Genomic DNA, 18634 nt, shown 5'->3' on the forward strand with positions numbered 1-18634 from the left:
AACTTTGTTGATGCCCATGGAAATAATCTGCTAGACCAAATGAACCTGACTTGTGGTTCCCTATTTGGATGGATTAATTTAAATAACAGACTCTAATTGAGAGACCCACAGATGAAAGTCCCAGTGATTAAAAAAAAATTTTTTTTTGCTCTACCTCTAAATTTAAAAATCCGGACTTTTCCTTCTTAGTCCTGCTACTCCTGATGGATCTCCAGTCCAGACCAGCCATACCCAGCCTTGGTCTCCCTCACCATATAGTAGCCGGCTTTCATGCCTTGCTATGATCTCATATACTCAGCAAAGTTCAGGCTCTTGAGCCAGAGTGTCTGGGTTCAAATACTGCCTATACACTGCCTATATACGGATGAGTGTTTTCTCATCTGTAAAATGGAGATGATAATATGCCTCAAAGGGTTGTTGTGAGGGTTAATTAAGTTCATTAAAATATAGTAAGTGATCACAAATGTTAGCTGCTATTGTCTCTAGATAGCTAGAGAGATTTCCATGCAGGATTCATGCAATTTCCATGCAGGATCAAAATCACTGATATTTTTCTGAAAGGATTGTTGGTAACCTGGAACGCACCTGTGAGGAAAGTGTTCAGTGAAACTGATGACAGAGTGATGTTGAATACAGTTCATAGATCCCTGGTACTCAATAATTTCCAGAATAATCTCCTTCCCTTTTCTCTGACTCTCTTCTTATCTCCCATGTATTCTGTTTTCCCCCTCTTCCTCTAAGTCATATTTAACTGGCCCCTAACTTGAATATAGCATTTGATACATTTTACTGCAAGGTATATAACTCTGCATGCCTTCCTCATAGAATGTTTTCAGCACCTAGCCAGGGGACCAGCTATGTCAGGGACATGCTGTGGGACTAACGTGTTCTCTGCCTCACTCCTGGTTCTGTCTTTCTCCTTCCCCCATTTAAGCAACATCACCTCTCTGTCCACCTTCCCATCCTCTAAGCCTCTCATGGTCTTCTCTGACCCTCTCATTGCTTGTCATTTCCCCACATGCTTTACCTGTGTGGTAAGTCACAGATGTGTTCCTGTGGAACAGAAGAACCCCAGGGAGCACAAAGACCTTTAGCAGTGAACAGAACACCGAGGCTGAGCTGGTGGTTTGAATTTGGGCCACTGGAAGCATCTTCTTGCTCTTGGCAGAATAACAGGCATCCAGCTTCTACTTAACGATTAGAGGCTTCTAGCTCTTATACCTGTTTTTGTTTTCCTTTCCATTATCTGCAGTCACCTCTGGTTAACGTTTCCTCCCCTTTCTATATGGACTTACCTTGTACTCTCCTACACTTTATGCTTCAATCCTGCCTTATTATGTCCAAGTCATTTTTTAATCTCCAAGATGTGCTGGCAAGGAAGAGCTCTGGCTTCCTTGTGTGACCTCGAGCAAATTATATGACCTCTCTGAACTGGTTTCCTGATCTGTCAAATGGATAAGAACATTGACCTGCCTCCCTCCGGTGGTGGTTATGAGACTTAAATGAGAGACATGTGTCATTCAGGCGTGTCCACAAATAAACAGAAGAAAGAATAGACAGGGTTATGTCTTATGTCATCTCATTGCCTGTATCAGTATGTTTAAGTATGGACTGTGAGTTCTAAGCAATCTATAATTTTCCAGATCTTCCTTATACACACTGGAATTGAAAACCTCCAGTTGCGATGTATTCTTCATTGCTGTTTTGTGTTTGGTGCAGCTGCTTTCCAAATATTCTCTGAACCCCACCCTCTGAGCCTTTGCTTTTCTAGCCTAGCTTAACCTGTGCCTCTCATGTTCCTACTGGGTGTCATGCTATAGAAATTGCTTATCTTTGTATGGTGACCAGATGGCTTACACATTGCTTGTGCGCATAATATATTCTTAAAAAATATTTAGGGTATTCTTTTGGGTTTTAGAGCTATAGAAAGCAAGGCAAGGAAGGATCTTTTCTTTTTCTTTCTCTATTTTGTTTCTTAGTAGCTTCCCTAATAAAACATGCTGCCAACTGAGTGTTCAGTGCAGGTTGCTAACTGTAGATAAATAAATGTAAATGTTTTGTTAAATACATTTGTTACAACTCTGACTTTTTCCCAGTGGATTTCTATTTAGTTTGAACAGAAAAAACCCTGAGTTTATTAACACCTGACACTAATATATGTGACATAGTCTATTTATAAACATTTCTCAGAGTGCATTACAGTGAGAATTAATTTTTTATCATCAGGCACTAATCCCATTACTTATATGTGGAGCAGAAGGGCTTATAGTATGTGGATTTTCTTCCTCCTCCCCAAGTGATTAAAGTCTGAATGTTTTAACCACCATGAACTTATTTTTGAGTATAAAGAAATGTTTCCTTGGTATAGTTGTAAAATTATTGTAATTTCTGAGATTTTGTGTCTTCATTAAATAAGTAGTTAAGATAACTTCTCTGTGCTTTAAATGAGGTTAGAGTAATTAGAATTTCCTACTTGGAGAAAATTCAGCACTTGTCAGTGTATATTAGTTTTACACTAATACCAATATTAGTATTAATATATCCAAAACTCTTGAAAACAGTTGTGGGGAAAGATTGAAGTTAATATTTGAATTTTTACTGAATGAGTTTGAGTCCACCTATGCATACCTAATTAGTCACTAAGACTTTTTATTTTAGAAACCGTATTTCTTAAAAATGTTTACTACCTTCTTAATGCTTTCCAGGAACCAGATCCTGAATTGCCAGTGTCTCAGGTAAAGGTTTAGTTTAGCAACCTTTAGTTTAGAGAATACTATAATTTCAATTGCTTACATGGTCCTATAGATTAGAAAACTCGCTGCATATCTATTAGTGCTGTTATAAAATTAGCCATCTCTACCAGACGTTCTGTACCTTTTTATGTAAAGTATTATATTTCCAACATTTTCGGATGAGTAGTCTTATGGTCTTAAGACTTGGAGTTTAAATAGAAATGACCAATATTGACCAGAGGATGAGAAAATTAGAGAAGGAGGCAAGGGGAATCAGGAGTTAGAAAGCGAGCGAGCCAAGAAATCAGCAGAACCCCAGGTGTCCAGAAAGACCATGATGAATAGGACAGTGTCTTGAGCAAAGATTAGGCTAACTCTGCTTGGGAAGGGCTTGGTTTTAGAGAGCGGTGCCTGCCACCATGAGGAAGAAAGGAAGGAACACTACTGGCCAGATAGCCATGTCTACCAAATTCTTGCAGGATAGAGAGACCTGCTTAACTGGATGAGACCCAGTGAATGAGTCTGGAGGGAATCCAAGGAGAGGAGGTGAAGCTTTTAACTCTGAGGGTTTCCAGTAGGTCTGGGAATACGGTGAAGAGATGAAAGTGCTACAAATCAGAGAGCTTCAGTATTTCCAGGTGTTTGCCCCACCACATGACAGAAAATTGTAACAGTGGTTTTTAGGTAAATAAACAGTTTGGAACCTCGTATGTGGTTCATGTGAGTAATCATCCAAACGTGTAGAAGAAAGTAAGATACAAAGTACTCTGATAGAGGTCTGTGTGGCATTAAACAAGCCCTTAAATGGGTTAAAAGGTAGCACTCCGTTCTTGAAAAGAATTTCAACATTGTCCACAATGTTCATAATCATTACCAAATTGATAGATGGTACAGAACTGTTTTTTGCATAATATATGCACAATTCCTTTGAGAAGGACCTAAACTATAAAAAGAGTAAGTACTGTGCTGTTTGTTTTCAGTAATTTTGGAAGATTTTGTTAAAATTAAATTAAAACACCAATAATTTGCACTGTATGGTTTTAAAGCTGTAAATGGCATTTGTAAGTTTCCAGCCAGCGCAGGAACTTGATGAAGGATCTGTATTTAGTATTGCTTTTCTGTTCTGTTACTGTAGACTGAATCATCCACTCGATAGTGATCTAAAAGAATAAAAAGGGAACAAATCTGACAGGATTCTTTTGAGCTCATTATTCACACATTTTGCCTTCCTCCTTTGCACATTTTTACAACTTCAAAATAAATGATGCTTCACAATAACAATTCAATATTTTGTGCTTCAGTTTTTCATTTTCATAGAGTAGGCAGAGTATCAAATGTTACTGATTCTTATGATGGCTCAATCAGGTTAGACACACTGTTCTTTGGTGGCCTTATTCTAATAATAACCTAACAAAATTGTTTCTTTTATGTCTTCAACGAGTGGCCTCAAATCCTGTATTAAAAGGAACAGGGCAATTTAAACATGTTTTGCTCATTCACTAGAGTTTTCACCTTGTTTATTTTCATAACTAAAATTGGATCAACCTCACAGAAGATAGTACAAGCAAAGCATTACTTCCCTGATGTTTTTGCCTCAAGAGGAATGTCCTGTAGACTGCCTCAGTAGGCAAATGAGATGGGATTGTGTTTCACAGACAAAGAAGGACATAACTGACATGATGATTACTTGCTTAGATTGGGAGAATCTGTGCTTTTTCCCTTGAGAAAAGTTCCGACACTTCTATGATTTTTTTTTTTAAAGATTTTTTTTCTTTATTTGGCAGACAAAGATCAAAAGTAGGCAGAGAGGCAGGCAGAGAGAGAGGAGGAAGCAGGCTCCCTGCTGAGCAGAGAGCCCGATGTGGGGCCAGATCCCAGAACCCTGGGATCATGACCTGAGCGGAAGGCAGAAGCTTTAACCCACTGAGCCACCCAGGCGCCCCACTTCTATGATTTTTGTTGATTTCACAGTACTTCCAATGGATGGGTATTCAAGTATATTTACTACATGACCCTGTCATTTAGTAACAATTTAAACATTATCTGATAATACCAATTTATGTTTTTATGCAGATCCAAGGGGCAGTTTGGGATCATCCGTTATGCTTTGTTATGCAGTTTACTTTAATCACTGATTAGTTTTGAACTTTTTTTTTTTTTTTAAATTTCAACAGAGGATTTTAGGGCTGTAAAACATACTTGGCTTGTTTCCAAAATAAAATTTTTAATTTTTTTTTAAAGCCAAAGCCCCATCTGCTGTTTTCATCAAAATCCTAAGAATTGTTCACAGTGCCAAGAGCAGTTCTTTGAATACAGTCTGATGTTTAATCAAGCAGTGGTATGTGATTTTCAAGGTCATTTTTGTTAGGACAGAAGGAAAATCAGGAAGATTAATATTCTCAAATACTGATGAAATTTAAAATTAAGTAATGGTTAAATAGATTTTATTATAGATCTTTAAATATACAAGATTCCCATCATTATTTCTACTTCTGAAGAATTAGGTTCCAGAAACTGAAATATAGATCTCTACCTTTTTTAAAAAGTGAATTCTTATGGAATCACATTTTCCAAAAGATGTGAAGCATTTATTCATTTGGTGGGGAGGGAACAGTGGATTTACTTCCTTTTGTTTTGCTTAGCCTAATATTAAAAACAGTTGCACCTTCTTAATATTTAATAGTAGGTAGATAGATGTGAGGAAGCATGATGGAGTAGACTCTATCAGTAGGTACATGCAAATTGTTAAAAAGATATGTGTGGGGATAATTAATGCCCCAAATATAAGTGATACTATAATAATTAGAACATGGCTTTTAGAAGGTCGATTTGACTGGGACTCCAAGTCATAGTTTTGAAGCTTCATGAGCTCCTCCTCATCAGGATGAAAGTCCATATACCTCACTGTGGCATCCAGGGTCTGTCATCAGCCCCTTTGCCTTTTTCTCTGACTGCTGCCTCAGCCCGAACCCGATTCAACCATATACCAACTGATTTGGATTTGTTAAACTTGTCATGAGCCTTCAAGCTAGCCTGTCCTGGTCCCGTTGCTTTGCCTATCACATGCTTTCCAGTCTTGGCCACTAGCAAACTCTTTTCTCCTACTCTTCCTCCACCCTCCGGGCAGCTGGGTGCCACTCTCTGCCTTCCCACAGTATGCTCCAGACTTTCATTATTGCGTTTTTCCAACAACACTGATATTTGTGTGAGCTGGGAGAGCTGTGCTTTACTCATCTCTGTTCCCAGGACCTAGCATGTAGGTAGCAGGTGCTCCCTAGTAATACAGCAGTGAACCGGCAGAGCCCGCATCTTGCTTTACTGTTTCAAAGAAAATGCTGCAGTCCTTCCTGTCTACCAGGCTGCTGAACAAGCAACGCCCTCTTGAGAAATGAAAGCCATCAGACGCTTGCACGGTAGTATGAGCCGTGGGGACTCAAGATAAATCAGGATTACTTATTTCCATCTTTGAAGTTAAATTAAATCATTAGTACAAGCGAGGGATGACTTCCCTGACCATACTTGTATAGATCTGCCAACCTTCCTTGATCTTTGAGGATTGAAAACCTCCAATTGTTTCCACACTTTAGTGGCTCCCACAGTTAGATGCAGTTCCAATTGGAATTGATTTTTTTTTTTTTTTTTACAAATTCTTTGATTCTATGTTCTGCTCATTCAGTTGTGTTAAATCCACACAGTTGAGACATTTTATTGTAAGTTATCTGATGAGAATCCAATAAACCTTACCCAGCAAAGTATAAGCCTAAAAAGCCAATCATCTAACCAAATATAATTTTGTTTTAGGAACCTAAGTATGCAATGAAGGCAGCCTTCTTTATTCCCATTAAAGTGAAAGCATAAAGATTTTCTTATTTCCTTAAAAATTTTTGTCTGCTATATGCATTCCAATTATTTTAGCCCACAAAAGGATCTCTGCTTTTTAATTCCTATAAAACTATTTTCTATACCACAAACCTGTCACCTATCATGCACTGCTTTGCCTTGATACTTAATTCAGATAGGTGATGTGTTCAGGGAAATTAAGATCCAAGTTTTAATCTTCTCGTGTTTCCTTTACAGAACCTAGCCCAATGCCCTGTAACTAGGAGGTGTTCAGTAGATATGGACTGAGTGCATGAGTAGATGAATGCATCTTGGGTTCTTGTTGTGAGAACTTTTTGGACCTCTGTAGCTCTCTCTGTTTCTCTCTCTCAGTCCCTTTGCCTTTCCTTCAGCCTGCTTCACAGCCCGATGTGTGAGCCCCCCTCACACCATCCCCCAAGCTCCCATGCTGCTGCTTCCTCTGTACTATTAGAGTCAATTTGTGCTTCTGCTCAAGAGTTGCCTTCTTCCCAGCTCCTCCACTGGACAACCTTTATTGCTCTTTGCTTCTATTCTCTAGTGAAGCAGAAAGGTAACATTTCTGATAAAGCCATTTTAAATGTTTAAGAAGATATTTAACTGTGTAGACCTTGACATCTTATTTCTCAAGGTAGAACAAAGCTGATATTTTCCAGATTCCTTAATTGCCTTTTCTATCTCCCCCACCTCCACTTTCTAGCAGGTTTTCTACTAGCTCGATCCCAAAGCAACCAAGATTGTGTTGATTAGTTATTGGGAATTGGGAGAAATTGATCTTAGTTCAAGTCAACATTTTTGGAATACCAATGTGTGCAAAAACCGTAGGTGTTACGGAAAATTCAGAACTGAACAAGGTAAAAAGGATTGTGTTCTGGGGAAGGGAGGGCTAACCTATGCCCAATAATTACAGTTTCTCGAATATGGTAAGTACATATAATAGGAGTATAAAGAGAATGCTCTGTGAGAAAGACAAGAGGGAAGTAGGTTTAGAGCTAAACCATCGAGAAGGTCTTCATGATGGACTCTGGTCCTGAAGGAGGAAGAAAGAGCACTGTGGTCATAGCTTTATTAATTTGTTTTCAAATTACTATTCTAGTAAAATTTTCTCTTAAGATCTTCTTTTACTTATAAAAAGTCACGTTAGAAGACTACCAGGTAATTACAATACTTTTATTTACTAGATAATTGATCTAATGGATTTTTCTTGATTAGTAATGACCCTGCCTTCTTTTATTAGTTTCTTGACATAGCTATTTAAATTAATATAATGCACTAAGTGGTAAACAGACCGAATGGAAACTTAGACAATAATAAAGCTTCTGTAGGCAGTACTTCTAATACTACTTAATATATGCTTTATTTTATCCACGCTTATAGGCAGCTTGGATTTTAAAGGCACGAGCACTAACTGAAATGGTATACATAGATGAAATTGATGTAAATCAGGAAGGAATTGCAGAAATGATGCTGGATGAAAATGCTATTGCTCAAGTTCCACGTAAGTATTGGTTTTTCCCTTAAGTAAATGAAATGCCATTAGGAGGAAGAATAATACTCTTTGTATATAAAAGAAACATATGACATTATATACATGAAAAACATGAGAGACCATTTACGTAATATTCTATTACGTAAATGGTTTCTATCTTGCCATACAGTACAAAGACTTTCCTTCCTCAATTCAATTATATTATCTTAAACTTAAGATATGAGATTGATGTATAAAACCATTTTTCAATAAAAGCTATACTATGCATTTAAAAATTTTATGTTTAAAAGGCATTCTAGCTGAACTGCTTATCTAACCTATCAGAAGATTGTTTATCTCAGAGTGGAAACACTGGAAGCACCCAAACAGCAGAAGTGTTCTAAAAGGATTATTAAAAAAAACAATCACTGTAATAACTGAAGGTGGTTTGCTCTCATGCGTGATGTGAAGTGATGGGGTGATACGCTGGCCTGTGAATGCCTCTTGGTGTCGTCACAGAAGCCGGGTCCCCAGCTTATGGATGTGCTAGTGCAAATGGTATTGAGTGATTGCTGTGACACATGGTGGTCTTGCTGGAATTTGATAGTTAAAACAGTTATCAGCCATTTATATGTTTGAAAGATAATAACTTTTAAAGCTTCAAATGAAAATTGAGGGAAAAAATACATATGGTTCATGTTAAAAATGAACTTTTTTCCCCCATCGTTTTGCTCTTTTGGAGCTAAAATGTCTAAATTCTTGATTTTGTATCAGAAATAAACTATGAGTATCTTTGGGCCTTGCTAGCCTTAGTTTGAACCCCAACTCTGCTAACGGGATGACCTCTTTGCCTAAGCCTCTAAGCCTTTGCTGAATGGGTGAATATTACTTGCCTTTCAGACTTAGTGTGAGGATTACATGTGATAACATAGAATAACATGATAGATATTCAGTAAATATCAGTCTCAAACCCATTTTTTCCCCTAAAATACATTTCCTGTTATTAATGTCCTTTTCACTAGACCAGCGCATTCCTGAAAATTACATTAGCTGACAGTTTTTACAGATTAGTAACTCATATATTAATTGAATTTTCCATCTCATCTCATAGGCCCTGGCACATCTTTGAAACTCCCTGGAACTAATCAGACGGGAGGGCCTAGTCCGGCTATCAGGTATGCACTTCTCTTTCATACCCTCTATCCTTAAATAGTGACCAGACTGTAGGAGAATCTTCCTTTATTTTTATTTATTTATTTTTTTTTAAGGATTTTTATTTATTTGTTAGAGAGAGAGAGAGATACAGAGCGCAAGCACAGGCAGACAGAGTGGCAGGCAGAGGAAGAGGGAGAAGCAGGCTCCCTGCTGAGCAAGGAGCCCGATGTGGGACTCGATCCCAGGACACTGGGATCATGACCTGAGCCGAAGGCAGCTGCTTAACCAACTGAGCCACCCAGGCGTCCCAGAATCTTCCTTTATTGACCTTCTTTGTATTTTCACAACGTACACTTTCCACAGGCCAATCACTCAAGCTGGAAGACCCATTACAGGCTTCCTTCGACCTGGCACACAGAGCGGAAGGCCTGGCACTATGGAGCAGGCCATCAGAACTCCCAGAACTGCCTACACCGCGCGCCCCATCACCAGCTCATCTGGAAGATTTGTCAGGCTGGGAACGGTAAATTCTGACCGCTTTATTACCACAGTTTTCTATTACCAAAGGAACTTTATGGTATATCATTTTTTGCTCTTGTTATAATGGAAGGTTATATGGAAGGTTTTTTACAGTTGATTCTTTTTTTTACTTCTGTTGCCTTTATAATTTTTATGCTCATTAAACTCAATTTATGTTTCAAGAGAAAGTTTCAGATCTTGTTCTGTCATTTTCTCCCATAGGCTTCCATGCTTACAAGTCCTGATGGACCTTTTATAAACTTATCTAGACTGAATTTAACAAAATATGCCCAGAAACCTAAACTGGCAAAGGTATGTACTTAAAATGATTGTATGTTATGAAGTGACGTTTAGATATATTATCATAACAACATTGTAGGAAATAGAAAAAAAAACGGTGAAGGAAAGGTGGTGTCTTTTTTTTTTTTTTAAAGATTTTATTTATTAGTTTGACAGAGAGAAATTACAAGTAGATGGAGAGGCAGGCAGAGAGAGAGAGACAGGGAAGCAGGCTCCCTGCTGAGCAGAAAGCCCGACACGGGACTCGATCCCAGGACCCTGAGATCATGACCTGAGCCGACGGCAGCAGCTTAACCCACTGAGCCACCCAGGCGCCCAGGAAAGGCGGTGTCTTGATTGAAATGGAAATGTTCAATTACTGAACGATGTAAAACTTCTCTTAGTCTTTTGAGTTAAGAAAAGTCCACCAGAAATAAAGTCTATATACCATCATTATAGGAAATTCTTTTTCCTCTGATAAACAACAGCAATTTAAAAAAAAAAAAACTTAAATTCTAGTTAGTTAACATACAGTGCAATATTGGTTTCTGGAATAGAATTCTGTGATTCATCACTTACATACAACAAACACCCAGTGCTCATCCCAACAAATGCTCTCCTTAATCCCCATCACCCATCTAGCCCATCCCCCATCCACCTCCCTCCATCAACCCTCAGTTTGTTCTGTACTGTTAAGGGTCTTTTATGATTTGTTTCCCTCTCTCCTTTGCTTTTTCTTTCCCCCTTCCCATATGTTCGTCTTTTTTAAAATTCCACATATGAGTGAGATCATATGGTATTTGTCTTTCTCTGACTTGATTTGTTTCACTTAGCATAACACTCTCTAGCTCTAGCCACATCATTGCAAATGGCAAGATTTCATTCTTTTTTGATGGCTGAGTAATATTTCTTTGTGTGTGTGTGTGTGTGTGTGTGTGTGTACACACCACATCCTCTTTATCCATTCATCAACCATTGAACATTGGGGCTTTCTCCATAGTTTGGCTATTGTTGATAAAGGAACAGCAGTTTATAACAAAGAAAGCAGACAGGCAGAATCATCTTAGTGGAAGGGAGCTTAGAAGGTCATCCGTGTCTATGTGTGTTTTCTTTTTCATCTTGAACTCTTCTCAGAAAAATGATTTGCTATCCTTGTAGAGTTTTAGGACTGTCAAAAGGAAGATAAAAAAATATGTACTTCTAATTTGTAATTAGGCAGGCATCACAATGTTACTGTCTGGCCTGAGTGATCCTTATGGAGAATTATGTTAATAATTCTGACTATTCAAAGAGTAGTTGCTTGGGGCACCTAGGTTACTCAGTCAGTTGAACGTCCAGCTCTTCCCTTAGATTCAGGTCCATGATCTCAGGGTCGGGGACATGGAGCCCTGTATCTGGCTCTGTGCTCAGCAGGAAGTCTGCTTGAAGATTTTCTCCCTCTTCCCCTCCGCCCCCCTCCCATGTGCACACGTACTCTCTCCCTCTCTCAAATAAATAAATAAATACATCTTAAAAAATAGATTAGATGCTCCTTTAAATTAAAGAGAAAGAGTGAAAGTGTGTATGCATGGTAAGAAAGAGTGAGAAAGAGAGCCCGAGAGGTCCATGACCTTTTCAATCTAAAGATAAACTTGGAGTTGTTTGGACTAGTTCAGAGACATGAGCACTTAGCTGGTGATGAAACTGGCCTAAGCTTAGCCCAGGTTTGTAACTGTAATTTTTGTGAATTCTGTGCATTAGCACTGAGTTCATTCTGAATCTTAGTTCTAATGGTGTTTAACATATTTACTAAATGTCAAACACTGGGGAATATAAGAGTGGTTGTTAGCCATACAGAGTTGCAATTAAAATCTGACAAAGAAATGTCACTTGATAGGGAATTATCCTATAATAACACTGATGACATTTTTCTTAATTTTTTATTTGAAAGCAATCTGGTCAACTACACTTAGCAGAATTGCAAAGTTATACTTATTTCCCTTTGTGAGAATGGAGTATTAACAGGAACTCATACGGAATATCTAGTTCCCCTGCCCTTTTAGGCCATTTACTTGAGGTGGCTGTCTGGCTAGTTGGTACCATTGCTGTTTTCTTTTTCAAAGATTTATTTATTTGAGAGAAGAAGAGAGAGACAGAGGTGGGGGGATGGTGATGCAGAGGCAGAGTGAGAGAAGGAAACTTAAGCAGACTCTGCACTCAGTGTGGAGCCTGATGTGAGGCTTGATCCCATGATCCTGAGATCATGACCAGAGCTGAAATCAAGAGTCAGTCACTTAACTGACTATGCCACCTGGCCCCTGCCCACCTCCCCCACCGATAGCGCCCCCCATTGCTGTTTTCTGTCCAGGGAGTGCAGTCCCGTGAAGGCATCTCTGGTAAACTCAGATGCTTTCAGAACAGACCTGGTCTATGTTAATAGACTTAAAGTGAACTAGATTTTGTGCTTTTTTAGTGTGTTATAGAAATAATGCCCAGTAAGAGTGTCTGAGTGGCTCAGTCCATTAAGCATCTGCCTTCGGCTCAGGTCATGATCCCAGGGTCCTGGGATTGAGCCCCGCATTGGGCTCTCTGCTCCTCAGGGAGCCTCCTTCTCCCTCTGCCTCTCCTTTCTCTCTCTTTCTGTCTCTCATGAATAAATAAATAAAATCTTAAAAAAAAAAAAAAAGAAAAAGAAAAAAAGAAAGAATGCCCAGTTTTCCTATCTTTGGTTTCCAACCCACGTTTCCTCATTGGAACTCATTTCTAATGAGCTTCGTTTCACAGCAATGGTAGCACCAACCACACTTTTAACTTTTCTTTTTTATAACAGAATAAATGGAGGGTTAGGTATCGTTTTTAAAAGAAGGGCCTGTTTCTTTGGTTGCCTCTTAAGTTTTCTTTGGTAATAACCTTGATACACTAGCCTCTTTGCAAGTGTACAGTAATGGCTTTATGGACAAATGTGATACCATCAAGGGGTAATTCAGTAAATGCTTACTTATCCAGATGAGCTGAGGGAAGTAGCACAGTAATGGGTCTTACAGTCATCATCTACACAGCCCATTTTACACTCAAGCTCTACTTTGTTTCAAAAGGAACTTCCAGATCTCCCCCATGTCTAAAGTGTCATTATCAATATCATAATCACTATGCTACAGATGTAGAGTGTGTAATAGAATGGGCTGAATCTGTTTTGGGCATTTCCAAAGTTGGTCTTTTTGTTTGTCTCTTTCTAGTAAAATAGTATGTGTAATACAAAAAACACTGTTTAGTTATTTGAGTTTTCCAGTTCGTATTCTATAAAAATAGGAATCAGGTATAAATCGCTATATTTTAAAATGGTGATTGTAATAATGGATAGACCCTTGACTTGTAAAGGTACTTTTATTTTATTTTATTTTTTGTTATTGTTATTTTGGTTCAACCCAGCTGCTGTTAAAATGGTCTTTCAGTCTTGATATAACAATACAGTGCTTTTGTTAAAATAAAATCTAATGTATTTTTGGCATTTTTTTTCTTCACAGGCTTTGTTCGAGTATATCTTTCATCATGAAAATGATGTTAAGACCGTAAGTTTTGAATTCATGCGATTTTCTCTTATAATTTTTTCTGACATTGGGGATTTTGATTATGAAAGGTTCTATTTTTTACCTTATAAACAGATGGAATTATTAAAAATTGGAGCATTACTGATACTTTCAAATCCACTGTCAGTTACAACAGGAAAATTTATTATAAATATAGAATTGGTAAGAACTGTGCCTGGTCCAAGAGAGTATGTAGATATCCACTGAAGAGTAAGATACAGATAACTGAGAATATTGCATAGTGTGTTTATGCTACAGTATCTTTTTCATGCTAATAGTTAGCACTGTTGATTTCATTTTTTTCCTGTAGTCCATATAGGGTATTATTATAGGTCATGTGAGTGTTTCTTATTTCTTTGTAATGCACCCCTTCCCCCCACAACATTATATGATAGAAAAATTCAAACACACACAAGTAGAGAAAATAATATAATGAGCGAGTATCACCCATCGTCGAGCTTCAGTAATATTCAATTACCTTGGTAGCTTCTTAGCAGAATTTTGTTATATAATTATGACTTTATTTATTTCACTCTTACATGCTAATATGCAAATGACCACTTACCTCACAAATTTTGTCAAATTAAACATAGTTAATTCTGCAGTGTCTAATGATAGTGTTTTCCCTCATTTTATTTTTAGTTTAGGGAAAAAGCTTTATAACCATATGTTAAATATTCAGGAAAATAAAAATGTTTTCCTCAGTTGTGTTTTCTGTGTGTCAACCACTCTGCTATGTACTAGGAAAACTAATAAAAATATTTGTTTTCTTGACTCTATAAGCTGTGCAATCTAGCTGAGAAAAGAAAATTGGCATAATGAAACAATTAAAGAGGTAATTGCCAAGCTGTGAAATTGTCACCAGGTAGCAAAGGGAAAAAAAAAAAAATCAGAGGGGTGTTATCAATAAAGAGCCAAAAAAATCAGTCAGATTTTTTGGGAGAAGGAAGGAAAATAAATATGAAGAAAGAGTAAAAACATGAACAGGGTATAGAGTGAGAAATAAATAGGCCATCTACTAAGAAATGAGAGCATTAGAGAGACATTTTAAAGGAAGAAGTGACAGAACATGATGATAAATTCGATGTGGAGGACAGAGGAAAGACACACATCAAGTCTGCCTCCTAAAAATGTTATGAGAAGAAGGATTGTTTTCGTAACAGAAATGGGATAATTAGGGAAGGAAGTCAATTTCTACGGAAGCTGCGTAATTCACTTGAAGGCATTTTGAGTTTGAGATTGTGACAAGCTGTCCAAATGGAGATAGCACTGGTACTAACTGTTGGCGGGAGCCTGCACACCACACGCACAGCGTCGTGTCTGTTGTGAGGTGCTAGTGCGTGTGGCCATGTAGGGAAGAAGAGAAACCAAGTCTGGAGCAGATGTCATGCACATTTCCTGTGAGTAAGTCGGTACATGCCACTTTCACTTAATACAAAGCTGGGCAGAGGCTTCCAGTGAGACATGTAATGTCATGTAGTTAAACTGCCCTTATAAAGAAACATCCGAATAAGGGAGTCAGTCTCTACATAGCAGAAATTTATGTCTTGGACTTTTTGAGGATTAATTCAGTGATGCAAGAGACATATATGCTTTCATCTAAAACTGTCTGGGCCACGACAAGGTGCCAGCCACTGTTCTAAGCCCTAAGATCACAGAGTGAAATAGAGTGAAGCAGGCAGACAAAATCTCTGCTCTTGTGTTGATTATATCCTGGTTGCACAAGGAATAGAGAGAACTAGCAAATTTAGAAACACCTCACATGTCCTGGGATGATAAGTACGGTGAGAGCAGCAGAGCCCGGAAGTAGGGAGGGGACTGGACAGTGCTGCGGGGGGAAGATACTGTTTTGGGGGTGGAGGGTGGTAGGTGGTCAGTGATATCTACTCTGCAAAGACACTTAAACAGAGATGTAATGGAGGGGCACAGACCCTATAGTCCTGCTGTAAGTCAGAGAGAACTTTAACTGCAAAGGCCTTGAGTGGAAGCACGCTTGGATTGTTCAAGAAATAGTTGCAGACGATGGGTTCAGAATGTAGACTGATTGTACACTGTTTGTAGATCATGGTGATGGTGTCTTTATCGATAGATTCATCTTGAGGCTGTCATTCTATATCTTGGCATTGATATGATGGTGTTGAGGAATAGCAACCACATTGAAATAAAATAGGGTTTATTCTCTGCACTAACTGAACTTATATTCTATATTCTAAAGATTCTAAGGACTCTGTAGAGTCTAACAGACTTTGACCTTTACTTTTTATCTGAGTATTTTAGAATGTTTTCACGATTCTTCATATTCATTGATTAAAAAAAAAATCTGAACATCTTAAAATTTGAAAACCTTAAACCAATAGAGCAGTGACTTTCAAATTTTTTCTTGAAGCAGCACAATCTTTCTATTCAAATGAAATCTCCTCCAGATCTTGCTGTGTAAAACAGACATAAGCAGGGCTGCTTGAATTCAAGCAGAAGCAGCCGACCACGAACACACCCACCCGGCCGCCTCCTCACTCCACCGCGTGAGCTCCACCGCGTGAGCTCCAGCCCCTCAAAGCCTAGGGCTCTTAAGTATTTCCTAAATCCTACTGTTTCTGCACCACCTGGTGATTTTAACATAATGGATTTCTGGAACCGTGCTAGACCCTCTGAATCAGAATCCCCATGGGTATGTCTGGCAAATTTGTTGTTAATAAAAGCTCCACAGGCAATGCGAATTTTCAGCCAGGGTTGGGAACTACTGCTGAAGAATATGGTTTGAAAGGCATTGATTAATAGAAAGCTGGAATGCTAGACCTCCCAATGTAGGAAAATAGACCTGGGAGCATGAACAGAACTTGAAGGCCAGAGCTCCGTATAACAGACAAATAGGAGGGAGTGTGTCTTCTGACTCAAGGGAGAAAGTCCACAAATTAAGAGAAAAGGCACAGCAAAAATTATTGTCAGATCTCAATAGTAAGGGAGTATTACAAAATTCTGTTTGAGAGCTAAAGTTTCCACCTACAAATTTTTTATTTTTATTCTTAGGAACAGTGAAAGACTCTTTAATACTCCAAAAACAGGCAACATTGAGTGCAATTTTTTTTCACTCTTTTTGAAACAGAGCCTTATACTTCAGTAAACAACACTGCTGAGAAAATTTGTTTAAAGACTTCCTTGTAGACATTTGATAACTGAAGAATTTTTTTAAAAATTAAAAAAAGGGGCGCCTGGGGTGGCTCAGTGGGTGAAAGCCTCTGCTTTCGGCTCAGGCCATGGTCCCAGGGTCCTGGGATTGAGCCCCACATTGAACCCCGCATCAAGCCCTGCATCGGGCTGTCTGCTCCGCGAGGAACCTGCTTCCTCCTCTCTCTCTCTGCCTGCCTCTCTGCCTACTTGTGATCTCTGTCAAATAAATAAATATAATCTTAAAAAAAAATTAAACCAGTAAGCAATAGAATAGTTCACAGATTTGGTTGGATTTATGAAGCAATCACAAAGGATAAAGACTTAACTGATTCATTTATATCTCTGCATAGTGAGCAGAAACAAAACAAAATGAAATATAGAAGGACAGCAGAGGGGTGAAATATGTATATGAGCATGATTTTAAAATGTTAGTGTTTGTAAATAGGAAAAAGCTCATCTGACTTTGTTAGGAAATGTTTTATGGAAATGGAAATGATCCAGTAACAGAAAATTTACATTAGAGAAAATACCAGTAAACAAGCACATTAGAGATGTACTTTCTAACACAAAAATGTAAGTTAAAGGAATTTGGACTTACAATTTTATGTTTATGAAAGTTGGGAAAAATGCTGGGAGAGAGAAGAGTAATTTTTATACTGATATTTTATAGATAATATTTTAAATGGTATATTTTGGAAAAGAATATGATAATATGAAACAGATAGCTGTAAACATACTTAATTTGTTTCTGTAATTTCCCTTCTCAAGAAATTTCACAAAGAAGTGCTGTAGTTAGAAAGATGTTCATTGTCACATTGGTCGTAGTAGCAAAGACGACTACGATAAACTCTATGTTCAATGATAGAAGATGAGCTTAGTAAATTATAACATACTCCATGCTGGGTCTTTATGCAGCCCTTAAAAGTTATAATCATAAAAATTGGGCAGAAACAGGAAAGTGTTTATAATGTTAAGCCAACAACTATGTACTTTAACACATACATTAAAAAGAATTATCACTCTAAACATATATATTTATAACATATACTAGAAGGTATTACCAAAAATTGGAAATAAAAGCATTACAGGGTTGATATTGTATTAATTCTACAAATATTTATTAATGCCTTCATGGTGCCAATAGCTTACATTACAATAGTAAATAAAAATCTATACCTCATGGCACTAATGGAAATTATCTAATTTGACTAGAATTTTATCCAGTTTTTTTCCAAAATTTTTAATAATATTATAATGACATTTCATTTGTAAGTTTAGCTACAAATTAGGGGCAGTAATAAATTAAAATGCTTGTAATTGCATGCTGCTTGTTATTTTCATCTGCTTGCTCTCAATACACATATTTTACGGAACATGAAACTAAGCAATTTTTGTTTTTACTTAGTAAAAAGCACAAATTGTTCATTCCTCTTTTTCTTTTATTCATTAATATATCAATTGGCTTATTGCTTGATTGGGTTATTCTTCAAATATGGAACTACTGAGTGCCTGCGTACTGGTGCTATGATGCATGTGAGCAGTATCGAGTAGGACAGACGCCCTGTATCTGTTTTTTTACTCTGTTATGGGCTCATCACATTAGAGTTCTGTTATGGATCAGCTCGTTCCATTAAGATGTCATTTTAGATTTTTACCACAAATGTTATTTTCTCAATGGGGGAAGGATTTAGGAAATGAGCAGAAAGCATGCATTTGTGCATTTTTATACCTTTTTTTCCCCAAACTATGTTTTACAACTATAGCTGGAAAGAGAAGAGAGAAATTGGGTTTTTAATACCCTTAAGAAATCAGAGGTACTGGGGCGCCTGGGTGGCTCAGTGGGTTAAGGCCTCTGCCTTCGGCTCAGGTCATGATCCCAGGGTCCTGGG

General features: G+C 37.8%; 1 protein-coding gene across 4 annotated transcripts in view; it reads left to right on the forward strand.

The window, feature by feature from the left end:
- Positions 1–18634, forward strand: part of TTC8 (tetratricopeptide repeat domain 8) — a 57816-nt gene that overhangs the window by 11287 nt on the left and 27895 nt on the right. For 2 of the 4 annotated variants that reach the window (XM_082734258.1, XM_082734261.1), the window contains exons 2-7: positions 2706–2735; positions 7968–8088; positions 9170–9233; positions 9577–9736; positions 9955–10044; positions 13515–13559. In XM_082734258.1, the coding sequence (XP_082590384.1) occupies positions 2706–2735; positions 7968–8088; positions 9170–9233; positions 9577–9736; positions 9955–10044; positions 13515–13559 (510 nt within the window). The remainder of the gene's footprint in view (positions 1–2705; positions 2736–7967; positions 8089–9169; positions 9234–9576; positions 9737–9954; positions 10045–13514; positions 13560–18634) is intronic. The other 2 variants (XM_082734259.1, XM_082734260.1) reach the window with 1 other exon arrangement.

The sequence above is a fragment of the Mustela nivalis genome (genome assembly GCF_964662115.1).
Source record: "Mustela nivalis genome assembly, chromosome: 6".
NCBI lineage: Eukaryota > Metazoa > Chordata > Mammalia > Carnivora > Mustelidae > Mustela > Mustela nivalis.